This window comes from Furipterus horrens, unplaced genomic scaffold (assembly GCF_987537825.1).
Source record: "Furipterus horrens unplaced genomic scaffold, mFurHor1.1.pri manual_scaffold_8, whole genome shotgun sequence".
Taxonomy (NCBI): domain Eukaryota; kingdom Metazoa; phylum Chordata; class Mammalia; order Chiroptera; family Furipteridae; genus Furipterus; species Furipterus horrens.
In genome coordinates, this window is record NW_028327178.1 from 93,714,260 (window position 1) to 93,728,598 (window position 14,339).

General features: G+C 40.4%; 1 protein-coding gene and 2 pseudogenes across 1 annotated transcript in view; all 3 read right to left on the minus strand.

The window, feature by feature from the left end:
* Window positions 1-613: 613 nt before the first annotated feature.
* MTCL2 (microtubule crosslinking factor 2) overlaps window positions 614-14,339 on the minus strand; it is a 92,049-nt gene continuing 78,323 nt past the window's right edge. The window contains exons 19-25 of the mRNA XM_090286369.1: window positions 13,935-14,007; window positions 10,078-10,165; window positions 7,726-7,785; window positions 7,283-7,357; window positions 2,861-3,002; window positions 1,498-1,585; window positions 614-926 (exon numbers count right to left, since the gene is read on the minus strand). Of these exons, the coding sequence (XP_090142495.1) occupies window positions 823-926; window positions 1,498-1,585; window positions 2,861-3,002; window positions 7,283-7,357; window positions 7,726-7,785; window positions 10,078-10,165; window positions 13,935-14,007 (630 nt within the window). The 3' untranslated portion in view covers window positions 614-822. The remainder of the gene's footprint in view (window positions 927-1,497; window positions 1,586-2,860; window positions 3,003-7,282; window positions 7,358-7,725; window positions 7,786-10,077; window positions 10,166-13,934; window positions 14,008-14,339) is intronic.
* On the minus strand, window positions 8,824-9,453 carry LOC150003515 (large ribosomal subunit protein eL34 pseudogene; annotated as a pseudogene).
* On the minus strand, window positions 11,579-13,402 carry LOC150003516 (kunitz-type protease inhibitor 2 pseudogene; annotated as a pseudogene).

Sequence of the window (14,339 nt, forward strand, 5' to 3'; positions counted from 1 at the left end):
GTTTATAAAGCCTTAAAATATATATAAATACTAAAATAAATGTAAGGTTCCTATTTGCAGATTTTCACCTTTTGTAGGGGGCATATAGAACGTAATACCTGTGATAAGTGAGAGAATACTGTACATTCAAAATATACATGAAGACAAGGGCAAATGTTTAATCATGTACAATTTTATAATGCAGATTATTACCAGAGAACAATTAAAAGGAATACTTGGCTACTTCTTGCCATGAACCCAGGATTTAGGATGTTGACTCAACATTAAAAGCTGAAGCACACTTTGGGCATCAGGACACAGAGAATGAGTGGTTATTATTTCCTCAACTTGGACATCTTATGAAGTGATATATGTATTCACATGATATAAACAATGCCCACAACCTCTCTACCTAAAATCACCTCAGTCACTCTAGAAAATTAGTCTCATTCCTTTACAACCAGAACTCAACTTGACCCCTGAAATGTTTCATTGAATTTGATCCTCAATGACTTCGGATATTTCAAAACTCAAAAAACATCTACACAAGACAAAGATTTATGATTACAAAGGATATTTCAAAGACTAGGCCATGAGTTCTGACAGTCATTCCAAAACAGAAATTTAAAGTATATTCTTGGAAAAAGTATCTATATAAGATTCTTTTGGATACATAAGTGTTGTCACTTTTAGAAAAAAAATCAAAGTGCCCTACAGTCAGCCAGTCATCAAAGGCAACCAGGTAGATATCACCAGCTCAGGTTGCAGTGCAATCACGCTGTGCTGGAGCATTCTTCCCATTTCTCTTCTCTAGAGCACCTTGTGGCAGAAAGATGCCTAAGGTCACTGACAAGATTTAGAGCAATGTGTGGTAGGTAGGTCTCGTAACTGAAGCTTGAGTAGTTTTCGAGCTGGTGAGGCATCCAATTGTTGAATGCTTCTCTTCCCTACAGAAGAATGGAGCAAAAAAAAAAAAAATTTCAATTGAATTCAAATAAGATTTATTGAAAATTTACTGTATGTACATTGCCAGACATTGACGGGCATTACAATGACAAATAAGAATCTCTGTCCTTAAGGAGATGACAGTCTGGTAGGAAAGCCAGCTACAACTATAACCACAACACTGTGATAAATTAAAAAATGAAGGCATGCGCAGCAATAATTTAACGCTGGAGCAGGTCAGAAAGAGCTATGGAGAAGTACTGTCAGTGTCACTTAGTGGATTTCTGAAGAATGAAGAGGGAAAAAAGACAACGAATATTTCTTTAATCTCTGACTTACTAAAATAAGATGGTTTGTGGGGATTTAATTCTTAGTCTACTATGCTTCTGTGGAATTTACATCTATAATTTCCCATCAACTTTGAAGACCCACAACATAATAGTTATTGTGGGGGCGGGGGGTAGACAACCACTTGATGTAGGCCTTACGATGAGACCGTGCACTAAGGGCAGTCGAGGGGCAAGTTTGTATCTGCAGGGTTATCCCTCTGGTCCCGTCAAGAGACATACTCACCGAACTGTACTGACATCTTCTGGAAGCACTGGGTACTTTCATCCATAAAGGCATGCAGCTGCTTTACTGATCCTTGCAGTTCATCCATCTGCAGATGAAAGACAGCTGTGAGCTGTAAAGGTCCATGGAGCCTCTTTGATGTTTCTCAAACACACCAGGCAAGCTCCTGCTGCTCTTTCAACCTGGGATGCTTATGCCAGACATTTTCTGCCTGCTCCTCCAGATCCACACTCCTCTCCTCATCGCTCTATGCCCCAGAAGGCCGACCTGAGTAACTGCTAACAGGATTCCATGTCTTCTGAGTTTTGTGTGGGATTGGCCAAGAGGGAGCCCAAGTGGGAGGGAGCTGAATGAAGTCTGGGTATTTTTATCCAGGCCTGTTCCAGGAAGGATCATCCTGAGTTACCCGTGTCTCTCAACTGAGGGTCAAGGCTCTCTCAAAGCAGCCCACTGTGTGACTTTCTCCCCTCAGGTGCCACAGTAATTGTTCCTCCTCTTGTCCCGCAGCTCTAGGGGTAGTAAGAGCACGACTGCCTCTAAGCCCGTAGGTTCCTTCACTAACCCTTGTGGTTTCCCCACAACCACACTTTGTGCATAGCCCCTTTATAAATAAACTCTCCTTGAATTACCCTTTATCAACTGCTTCCTTGATATTTGGAATGATACATTACACTGCTCTCAAATGTCCTCAGGGCTCACTTTCTCATTTCTTTCTGGTCTCTTAAAATGGCACTTTAGAGAGACCTTCAGCAACAGCTCTATATAGCACCCTGCTGCCTTCCTGGTACACTCTCTCCCTTACCTTGCTTTATTAGCCCTTATCACCACATATTTATTTGTTCATTTTTTAAATTGTCTCTTCATGTTTTGCCAAGGTAGAGTTAAATATACAGTAGTCCCTCTCTATATTGTGGTTCACTTATTGCGGCCTGTCTCGTGGGATTTTTTAAAATATTATATTTAATTATTTATCACGGATTTTTTGCTATATTGTGGGATTTTGCAGTACTGTATACGTATGTTGTTAAAGTTACGTAGGTTTAAGAGTGCAGAATATGTTTAAGAACATAAGTGTTTATAAATGTGTGGAAAAGGTTAATAAGGGACTGGGAACGGTTTATAAGTGTGTGGGAAGGGTTTATAAAGCCTTAAAATATACATAAATACTAAAATAAATGTAAGGTTCTTACTTCACAGATTTTCACCTATCGTGGGGTGGTCTAGAACATAATACCCACGATAAATGAGGGAATATTATACTTATCTCATCCTATTACACATATTCTCAAGGTCTTTTCATTTCCAAGGGTAACAGGTAGCAAAACTGGGTAACTCAACCAAATATGAACATCACCCAACTCACCACCAACTCCATACAATCAAAGACTTTGTTCTGGCTCTGTAATATTTTCTGGTAGTCAGGCTTTGTATTAAGGACCTCACTCTGGGAAGACCCAAGATATGCTGTAGGTTCAACTTCAATAATTTTTGTTTTAGTCGATCCTCTAAAAATAAAAAAAAAAAAAAAGAGGTTTCAGGAATCTTATAATCATTTTCTGGGGAAGATTTGACAGATTGCCTAGGGGGAAAAAATAACCTTCAATGAGACTTCATTAATCTGAAGAACTACTCTTCCACTCTACTGTATGTATAGGAGCTTTCATTAACAAGGGGGTCTAAAACCATTATTCAGTATTAACTTTTTTAATCACCGGATACAAGAAATGCTAGAAGTGCTTTATCAGTTCACTCCACCTAACAGTAAGGTACATTTACAAAAAGGACTACAGTTGGGGTAGAGTAAAGCCAAAGCTTGGAATCCTGAAGTCAATGTCTGATTTTCACCGAAAAAGTGCTGGGCCACTTCAATTATCTAAAATAACGGAATATGACGGAGAGTTCATGAGAACTGATGACTCTTTAATAAGAGCAACTACTACACTTTACTGAATGCCAGACATTGCTAGGCACTTTCCATTTAACCTCATTTAACACTCACTATTATCTCCATTTTTAAACGAGGAACTTCAGGCTTACAGATTAAATGGCTGCCCAAGGTCACAGAATAAAGCAGCAATTAGGATATGAACAGAAACAGTCTACTTCCAGAAGCATTCCTCTTAACTCTCAAGTGGTCGAGTGGATGACAAGTTTGGCAACGATGCGTGTGCTCAGATTAATAATCTTTGAAAGATATTGTATCACCTCAGTTCCGGCCAAGCACCTAAGTCGTGCAGTTTACCCGGAATTCTGAGACAGAGAGTTGGATGACACACATCATCCATGCGACCTCTCACACTCCATTCGGAAGCGCGACCACTGCAGGATTAGCCAATAAGCTATGCTACATGAAAACTTTTTACTCTGGAAAACACAACTCACTTCCTCACATAACCACATCAAAATTACAACTAAACTATAGAACAACCATCATTCAGAACTGTTAGAAAATGAGCTGAATGGAAGTCCTACAACTACGGAATTAAACCACACTGAGAGTGGTGTGTGTGTGTGGAAGGCCTGGAATGGACTGGACCCACACCCATGTGTGGCAGATAAAAATCGGGAGATATCTCAGGAGCCAGGGGTCCCATCCCCACACCAGGTGCCCCAGCCCAGGGTTCCAGTGCCAGGAAGATAAGTCTCTATAACTTCTGGCTCTAAAAACCAGTAGGGATTAAAGCTATGAAAGACAGAAACTTCTGGTGTCCCAGGCAGTTCCTCTTAAAGGGCCTGCACACAAACAAACTAAGACTCATTCCCTCTGAGCTCTGGCTCAGGGGCAGCAGACTGAAAGGCATCAGAGACATACAAGCAGGAACTGAATTGTACAGCATCAGGGTGAGAGATGGGAGGCAGCTTTCTCCCAGAAAGAAGTGCTGGCAGAAGCCATTATTCCTTTTCTGAGCCCTTCCCAACAGAGCCACAGAGCAAACAGGCGGGTGCCATATCTGACACTCCATCAACCTGGCTCACACTGTTTGCCCCACCCTGGTGATTCCCTGAGACCATGTGTCACCCAACTTTCAGGCCCATCCAAGCTGTTTCCAGTGGCTTTTCCATACAAATGGCTTGTCTTGGCTTCAGATTTTCCTAAATTCACCCAAATAAGCAGCATCTGGCTTTAGCAAACCCTGAACCCCGTAATTCTTACTAGCTACCCAGGCCCAAAACTAGCAGTCATCCACAGCTTATCCAGTGTGTCCTTGGACAGAACACAGGCAATGGCTGACCTTGGATGTGCCAATAGCAATCAAGGCTCAATTACAACAGAAGGGTGTACATAGCACACTTGGTGGGTGCACCCTGAGTACCCAGCTTGGGTGATAGGAGAGGTTGTGCCATTGGACCCTATGGAACACCTACTACATCAGGCCACTCTACCATGCCTGGGAGATGAAGCAGCTCTACTTAATACAGAAAAACAAACTCAGAGAGGCTACCAAAATGAGGAGACAATGAAACACAGCCCAAATGAAAAAACAGAACAAAACTCCAGAAAAAGTGATGGGGGTGGGGGAGGGAAGAAGGGGAAGGCTCTAGTCAAAGAACATTGTATAAATGACCCAGGGACATGGACAACAGGGTGGGAATTGTGCTGTGGGTACAGGGGGTGATTGGGGCAGTGAAGAGCATAGGGGGAACAATTGGGACAACTATAATAGAAGAAGAAGAAGAAAAAAAAGACTCCATAAAAAAACCAAAAAACCTAAACAAAATGGAGATGAGCATCTATCAGAGGCAGAATTCAAAGCACTGGTTATCAGGATGCTCAAGGAACTTAGTGAGTACCTCCATGGCATAAAAAGGATCCATTCAGAAATGAAGGCTACACTAATTGAAATAAAGAACAATTTACAGAGAATCAACAGTTAAGAGTGGATGAAGCTGAAAATCAAATCAGCAACTTGGAATATAAGGAAACAGAAAACGCTCAACAAAACAGCGAGAAAAAATAATTTTTAAAAAATGAGGATAGGCCCTGGCTGGTGTGTCTCAGTGGATTGAGCACCAGCCTGTGAATCAAAGGCCACCAGTTTGATTCCCAGCTGGGGCACATATCTGGGTTGTGGGCCGGTGCCCCAGTTGGGGGAGTGTGAGAGGCAACCACCTGATGTTTCTCTCCCCCTCTTTCTCCCTCCCTTCCCTTCTCTGACAATAAATAAAATCTTAAAAAAAAAAAAAAAAGAGGATAGTGTAAGAAACCTTTGGAACATTTCAAAGCATAACAACGTTCACATCATGGGGGTGCAGGAAAGAGTAGAGAGAGCAAGAAACTGGAAACCTATTTGGACAAACAATGACAGAAAACTTCCCTAACTTGAAGGAATTAAGACGTATGAGTCCAGGAAGTACAGAGTCCCAAAGAGGCCCACTCTAAGACACATCATAATTAAAATGCCAAAGGTTAAAGACAAAGAGAATCTTAGAAAGGCAGCAAGAGAAAAGCAGTTAGTTACCCACAAGGGATCTCCCATAAGACTATCAGCTGATTTCTCAAAAGAAACTTTGCAGGCCAGAAGGGATTGGCAAGAAATATCTGAAGTGATGAAAAGCAAGGACCTATAACCAAGATTACTCTACCCAGCAAAGCTATTATTTATAATCAAAGGACATATAAAGAGCTTCCCAGACAAGAAAAAACTAAAGGAGTTCATCATCACCAAACCAGTATTTTATGAAATGTTAAAGGGACTTATTTAAGATAAAAAATATGAACAATAAAATGGCAATAAGTGCATATCCACCAACAATTGAATCTAAAAAACAAAATAAACAAGCAGAACAGAAACAGAATCATAAAAAGAACATTGTGATGGCTGCCAGATGGGAGGGGGAATTGGGAGGATGGGCTAAAAAGGTGAAGGGATTAAGAAGTACAAATTGGTAGTTACGGAATAATCATGGGGAGGTAAAGTACAGCATAGGGAATAGAGTAGCCGAAGAACATGTATGCATAACCCATGGACATGGGCAATGGTGTGGGGATTGCCTGAAGGAGTGGGTGAGGGGTTGGGTGGAAAGGGGCAAAGAGGGAAAAATTGGGACAACTATAATTGCATAAACAGTAATATTTAATTAAAAAGTTTTTATTCTGAAACTGCCATCTTATACATTATCTATCTCCATAAACAGAACATGTAATGGGTGAATAAAAGTAACTGATAACCACCAACGCCTGCATTAGGGAAGTTTTTCAAACCGTAGTCCTCAAAGCACCTCTCTATTAAGAGGCCACTTTTACAATTAGGGTTTTGGCTACTATTTTATAGTTGGGTTCCTAGCTAAGATTCTGTTTGGAAAAAAAGCTTAAAATGACTGGCTTCGATGGCCAACTAAAGAAAAATCTAGCACTTTTCCACTTTCTTATGCCTTTAAGACACAGACACAGATCCTCTCTTTCCATCACCCACTTTCATGTCTTTGCATTTCCATGAAAGCCTTGGCCAGGGTTCTCTCCTACACTTGCAGCTCAAAGGCCATGTGCTCACTGAAGTCCCCTAACAATTGTTCTTGGCCTAGCCCCAGATTTCCAGATTTAAGGCACAGATGTGCCTGTCTCCCCTAGGATGTGTAATGACAGCTAAAGACACAGAACACGGGCAATTCTGTTCTTTGACTGATACCAACTCCCCTTCCTTTCCCTATATTTTACAGAGCTTTGATGAGTTGATTGGCCCTGTGAGAAGGATTCATCACTCAATTTGTGCTAACAGAACTAAAATCAATTCAAATCAAACTCAAGGTAAAATGATAGCTTCCGATTTCCAATCGTAGACCTAACCTGGATATAATCTCTTCAGCTTCCTTCTGATATTGCAGCAAGAGCTGATCCCAAGTCTGACGTTCTAAAGAAAACCTATAGAATCAGAAAAAAAAAAGTTAATTTTTGATAATCTCATTCTGAATCACTCACAGGATAACAATAGTACATTAGGTGTCTATTCTGGTTCTAAGATGTGAATAAAAAGGTCATTAAAAGATTAGAAACCACAACTGATTTAGAGGATATTAATTTAATAAAATTAAACAAGAGTTCTTAAATCAAATTAACATCCTTATTCCCTAGATTCCATTCTATGAAATTGGCCATCAGTACAGCCTAAAAGACCCCAATATGCAGCTAACTTCGTGTTGCTACTCTAATAGTCACACTCAAACAAGGTTTCTTTATTTTCCCTAAACGAATTTAGATTTTCTAACAAAGGTTTACTCATTTTCACTTACTTTGTTATGTATTCCTTCATCTCGGCCACTGATGTCTCCAGAGACAAATCTGATGCTTTTCTGGAATACAGATAGAATTATGAGATTAACACACATCTTTCAAGAGCACTTGCTTTTAATGATGCCTTACATAATTTTAAAGGCAACAAAACACATTCAGAATTTATCTTTAAAAAATATATATATATATATATATTTTACTGATTCCAGAAAGAAAGGGAAGGAGGGGGGGAGAGGGAGAGAGAGAGACATCGACATGAGAGAAATATCAGTCAGTTGCCTTCTGTACATGCCCCAACCAGGAATAGAACCTGCAACCTAAGCATGTGCCCTGACCAGCCACATCAGCCAGGGCTAGAATGTATCTTTCAACAAATATTTATTCTTGGACTCTCTCTTTTGTACTAGGTCTTTTCATCATTTATTTCTCTCACAAATTCCGATTCACACATGGCCCGATGAACACTTCTTAAAATAGTCCTTAATTTTTTCCTTGCTTTTTTTCCTTTGTGACCCTCTGCTGCATTCAGAAAAGTCAAAACTCCTTAGTCTGGCATGTAAGCCTCTCTGTTCTTGCTCCATTCAGCTTATTATCTTGGATTCCCACTGTTACGTTTTATTTATTCTGTCCCATATAATCCCACTCATCCTGACCCTGAATATCTGGGGTTTTCAATCTCTTAACTTCCACATCATTTTTTAATTTTTCCCTTCCAATAATCAAATCCTTAATATCTTTTAAGGCCTAACAATACTTTTCTCATATGACTATGTCTTCCTCCTTAAACTAAAGCTATTGCTGGACAGGGGTTGTATTTTACTTAAACCAGTGGCTCAGTTCAGCTGGGTGATTAATCCTAACGGAAAAGCAGCAATGAAGATGCCAAAGTTCTGCAGATTACTTGGTACTCTACCTGATAAAGACAAATAAGTGTTCCAGCTTTCATGTTTTTCTACCAAGGCCTATGCCCCACAGCCTCTATCACTGCTGGCTGAGATACAGCAGTCTGTGGCTTAAATATACAGTGCATTAAAAGAAAGGCTACGTTGAGCCAAAATAAAATTTTTTGTTTTTATTACTCAAAAAGCCTTTTTTTTTCAAAAATTAAATTTCAGATTCTGTGCTTGTGCCTTCAACACTTTCACAACGATTTTCTGCTCCTCAGTAAGGAAAGCACACTTGATCCTGTTATGGACAGATTTAGCACACATAGCTCCACCATTGGCCCTGCTGACATGTTTTTCGGTTTAGACAACCTCATTAGAACTTTAGGTCTCACAGCACGAACTTCCGAAGTCAGCCTGAGCACATGCCACATGTAGATTTTGATGCTTTCTCAACCTTCGTGGTAAAGGTAAGCAATTCTATTACCAGAGGCTTGGAACAGCCTAGTTTTGTTAGAGGCTGTATTGTAAGACAGCCTCGGGTGGTATGTCAAATGTTGGACTATTCTGAATGCCTGAAGACATCGTCTCCAGAAGAGTGAGCCAAAATATTTTTCATTTCTTGAATAGCAATGTTAAATCCAAGGATCTGTGGAAAAGCAGACCTTTGTGAAGTAAAAACTAAAAACTTTATGATGTGAGCTCTAATGACATGATTGATTGCAAGGCAAGGGGTAGAGGGCTAGGCTCCACCCCTATATAGCAACTACAAGCTAAGGAATGGGATTTCTAAATTACTCTAAATATCCTTGGTTGTCAACAGCTAAAGAACATAACTTGCATGGCTAGCAAAGACCTGCAGAATGCTTTTCTTTTCATTCTTCCATGGATGGTTCCTTCTCACCATTCAGGTCTTACAGTTCTCCGTCCAAAGGTCAATTCATTAGAGGTCTTCTCTGAGCCCTAGCTAACCCACCCTCTCAAATCACTATTACTGACTTCCTAGATCACTATCTTAAATCATGATCTATGTGTCTGTTTGATTGTCTCTCTTATAAAATGTACCAGGACAGATATCTTGTTTGACTTAGTTATCACTGTATCTCCAGCATCTGGAAAAGCCTGGTATGTACAAGATGCTGGATGTTTCCTTTTTCTTAAAGATTTTATTTATTTATTTTTAGAGAGAGGGAAAGGGAGGGAGAAAGAGAGGGAGCGTAACATTGATGTGAGTAACATCAATTGGTTGGGTCTTGTATGTGCCCTGACCAGGATTGAACCTGCAACCCAGGCATGTGCCCTGGCTGAGAATTGAACCAGCGACCTTTCCCTTTGCAGGACAATGCCCAACCAACAGAGCCGTACCAGTCAGAAATGGATAAACGTTTCTTGAGTAAATAAACAACTAATTATAATAAAAAGTTGCAATTAAAGTATAATTTAGGAGAGAAGGGCAACTGAACTTACCCTTTTGAATCCTCAAAACACTTCTGTAGAGTTCCATTACTTTCTAGTCTGTCTGCAAAATGTTTTAATTCTTCAGAAAGAGAAGATGCTAAAGAGAATAAAATTACATGTTATAAAGAGAATATATACTTTCACAGCAAGCTGCTGACAAAGACATAACACACTTAAGGTGGTCCCAGCTCTAGTGCTCCCTATTACATTATGACACTGTCATCCATTCCAAAAAGCGATATAAATATGCAGAAAGATTTTATTTTTTTTCGTTGGGTAGGTATAGATAAAATGAAAGAAAATTCCTCTTTATGACAACTATTGATAGTATTTTTTTATATCCCACTGGTGAAAAAGCAGTTAAAAGTGTATACTGTATTCATATATCATTCTTTTCAAAAGATTTGAACTGCTGGCACTGAAAGAAAATCTATCAGAAAAGTCAGGCAACAGAAAAAGAGTATGATGAAAATATTGAAGTCAGTAAAGAATTATGGGCAGCCCTGACTGGTGTGGCTCAGTTGGCTGGGCATCGTCCTGCAAAGCAAAGGGTTATCAGTTTGATTTCTGTACAGGCCACATGCCTGGGTTTCGGGTTCGGTCCCCAGTTGGGGCAAGTATAAGAGGCAATTGATCAATGTTTCTCTCACACATCATTGTTTTTCTTCCTCCCTCCCTCTCTCTCTAAAAATAAAGATAAAATCTTTGGAAAAAAAGAAAGGAATTGTGGGCATAAGGTAAAAACAGTTCTCTGCTTATACCTGGAAGAGTCCATAACTCTATTCAGGTGAAAAATGAAGAAGGGAAAGGATGTTAAATAGCTATTAAGATAACCTTGTCATATCTGCTCTATTATGGTGATGGTCCAACTCTGAGATAAAGAATTTTTTTTAATCCTAATCCGAGGGCAATTAATATTCCTGAGAGAGGGGAAGGGAGATAGACAGACAGAAACATCAATGTGAGAGAAACATCGACAGGTTGTCTTTTGAACGTGCCCAGACAAGGGAACAAATCTGTAACCTAAGCATGTGCCCTGACCAGGAATTGAACCTGCGACCTTTCAGTTTACGGGACAATGCTCCAACCAACCAAGCCACACAGACCAGGGCTGAGATAAACAATTTTTTATTTTTTTAATTTTAAAAGGAAAGACCCTTTTTATTAAAGCTGTACATTTTACTCTTCAGAATCCTAATTTTTAAAAAAACCTAAAAACTTTTGTTTCTAGTTACTTAAAAAAAAAAACCCATAAATCAAACAAAGGAAACTATTAAAACATTACATTTGTGATAGGAAAGGAGGCAAAAAGGTTTCAATATAAACACAGAAAATAATACCTGGAGTAAGATATCAAAGAGGAGCTGACTTTGGTGTGGGGCCAGGCCACCCGAACGTGAACCAGAGCCCTCCTCTTAGAGGGTTTAGAAAACAAACTGCCCTAGGAGAACCAGGAAGCAGCCCTCTTAATTTCTGAAGCAACAAACAGACAAAAAGCCCTAATAATCACAAAAATAAAAACCAATCACTCTATTTTAAAAATCACGCATGCATTCTACTGTTGTCACCCCTCTCCCTCCCCAGGTTCTCTTTGTCACCCCTCTCCCTCCCCAGGTTCTCTTCATTGACAGTGGGTCCTGAATCTTGGAGAAGGGTGGCATCTTGGGGACGAGGTGTTCACAGCACAATCGTGTTCTTCACCAGATGCTCCTTATCATCCTCGGAGCTCCAGACAGTGCGGAGGGCACGCTCCTGGTTCCTCTGGGCCGCCCTGATCAGGAAAACTACGGAGGCACCCAGCAAGACAACCAGGACCATCACGAACAGCCCTGCCAGGACCACCACTTTAGTGCTGCGGGACAGGACTGGGTACAACTGCTTGCCGAAGCAGCGGCTCAGGCACACCTCCTTGGAGAGATAGTTGTTTTTATTGCCCGAGCACCCTCCATAAATAAAGTTATCACAGGAGTTCTTCTCGGCATCAAAGTACCAGCGTTGGAAGGAAGCACAGCAAGGCCCTGTGACCGCCTCCGCAGTGCAGTATTCTTCGTAGTTGAAAATATCACTGGAGGGGTCATCAAAATCCTGCCTTCTGGGAACACTTGGGATAGAGGAATCTGCTCCATTCTTGCTGGTGGCCAGACCATCAATGATGTTCTCTGTGAAACCAGCACATTTCTTAAGGCACTTCTCTTTGGTCAGGTAATTATTGTCATTCCCACCACAGCCTCCATATACAAACTGCTGGCAGGATCCATCTGTGGCATTGTACCATCTGTGGAAGGAGGCCCGGCATCTTCCCACTACCTTTGGAACTTGGCAAAAGTCGTGGACGTTAGGTTCTCCGTCCGCAGCCTCGGCCCGGAAGAGGAGCAGCGATGCCAGCAGGACGAGGAGCGCCCGGCCCTGCCTCGGCCCACACAGCTGTGCCAAGATGGACTCCACCCGTGCGCGCAGGCGAGACCTCCGGCTGCTGACCGTTGGGGTCTCGCGATCAGGTGCGGGAAGCCCCTTGTGATGCACGCGCACTGGAGCGCCTCGCGTTCAGGTGGGGACGCTCGCAGCAGGGCCGCGCTAGCGTTCTGGCCGAAGTCGCCGGAAAGCCGCTCTCTCGGACCTTCGGTGTGAAAATTCTCTGCCTCCTACGCCCACAATTCGGGATAACGCTCCTCACTCCCCACTTTGTTCCCAGTGACACACAGCGACTCCCTACACTCCCCACCGCTCAGAACCCCGCCACACGTCCAAATACTCGGTGAGAGCTGAAGCCAATGAGATAAACGATTTTAATGAACAAATCTGAGTTCATGTATTTTCTAGCTTTTTAAAGTAGGTAATGTTGAATATTCTAACCCTGGATGAGTTTGTAGTTACTGAACGAAGAATAGCTACTTCCTAGAAAGCTGAAAATTGATTTTTGGGAAAGAATATTTGTAACTTATATCACAGATGAACAGCTAATTTCCTTAAGACAGTTACTACAAATCGATATGAAAGAGCCAGCATGTTAATTTTCAAAAATGAACAAAGGATACAAACAGAAAATGAAGTATATATGGTTCTAAATAATATTAAAAATGCTTCTCCTCTTTGAAAAAGAAACAGATTAAAACTAAAACATATCTTTAATCATCTATAAAATAACTGAACTGATTGATAAAACTGTGTTAGTGAGTGTGAGAAAACAGGTACTTGCATATATTGCTGTTGAGAGAATAAAGTGATACAATCTTTCCGGAAGGCAATCTGTAATTACTATCATTTCATGTGACCTAGTTAATTGCAATTCTAGAAATTTATCCTATTTTTACTTACATATGTGCCAAACGGGCATGTGTAAAAAGGTATTCATTACCCTATTCATTGTAATGACAAAAGACTAAAAACTGTAAAAGCCCATCTTGTTAAATTAAATATGGTACATTTATAAAATGGAATATGTGCCTACTAAAACATCAAGACAGCTCTATATGTGCAATATGGAATAATCTGCAAGATAAACTGTTAGGTTAAAAAAACAAAAGACAAGGTAAAAACAGTACAGAAAGTATTATTTGACTTTAATGTATAATTGTTTGCAAATGCACTCTCTTCAATGATACATAAAAAGCTGGTGGCTGTGGTTGCCTCTGTGGAGAGAAGCTGGGAATGAGGTTTGGGGTGGAAGGCAGGCTTACTTTTCACTTTTATACCTTCCGAACTTCATTAGCATGTATTATTTGTTTAATGCAATGTCAAAAAGAAGGAGCTGGTTTTGTAAGGTAGCAGCTCTTGTAAATGAGGATTTTGAAAGTGGGGCTTCAACCGACTTTAACAGTAGGTACAGCTCAAGTTCAAAGCTCACTTGTCTATTCTTAGCAACTTACCTTTGGCTCTAAAACTTTCAAGACTGAAGCCCTCGATGTCCTTTAGGAAAGGTTCAAGTTTCTGAACAGAGAACTAAATAAGGAAAAGCATTTTTAGTACACAACAACCAAGATTTTCCAGGCCAGTCCCAACCAAGTTCATGTAATTTCATGTTTAATAAATGTGAAGTCAACATGACTTAATTTTTATACCTAAGATTCTTCATATAAACAAAGAGGTCAGGAAAAAACTCTATTTTGGTAAGACTATACATTTTGATTTTTGGTTAAAAAAAAAAAGGTCATTTCACACAAATGACTTGCTTATCTAAACTGATATAATCAACAGTTAGCCATATAATACTGACTTAGTATGTAGTCAACTAGTCAGACCTCAAATGTCTACTTTAACTTAGATTTTGACTT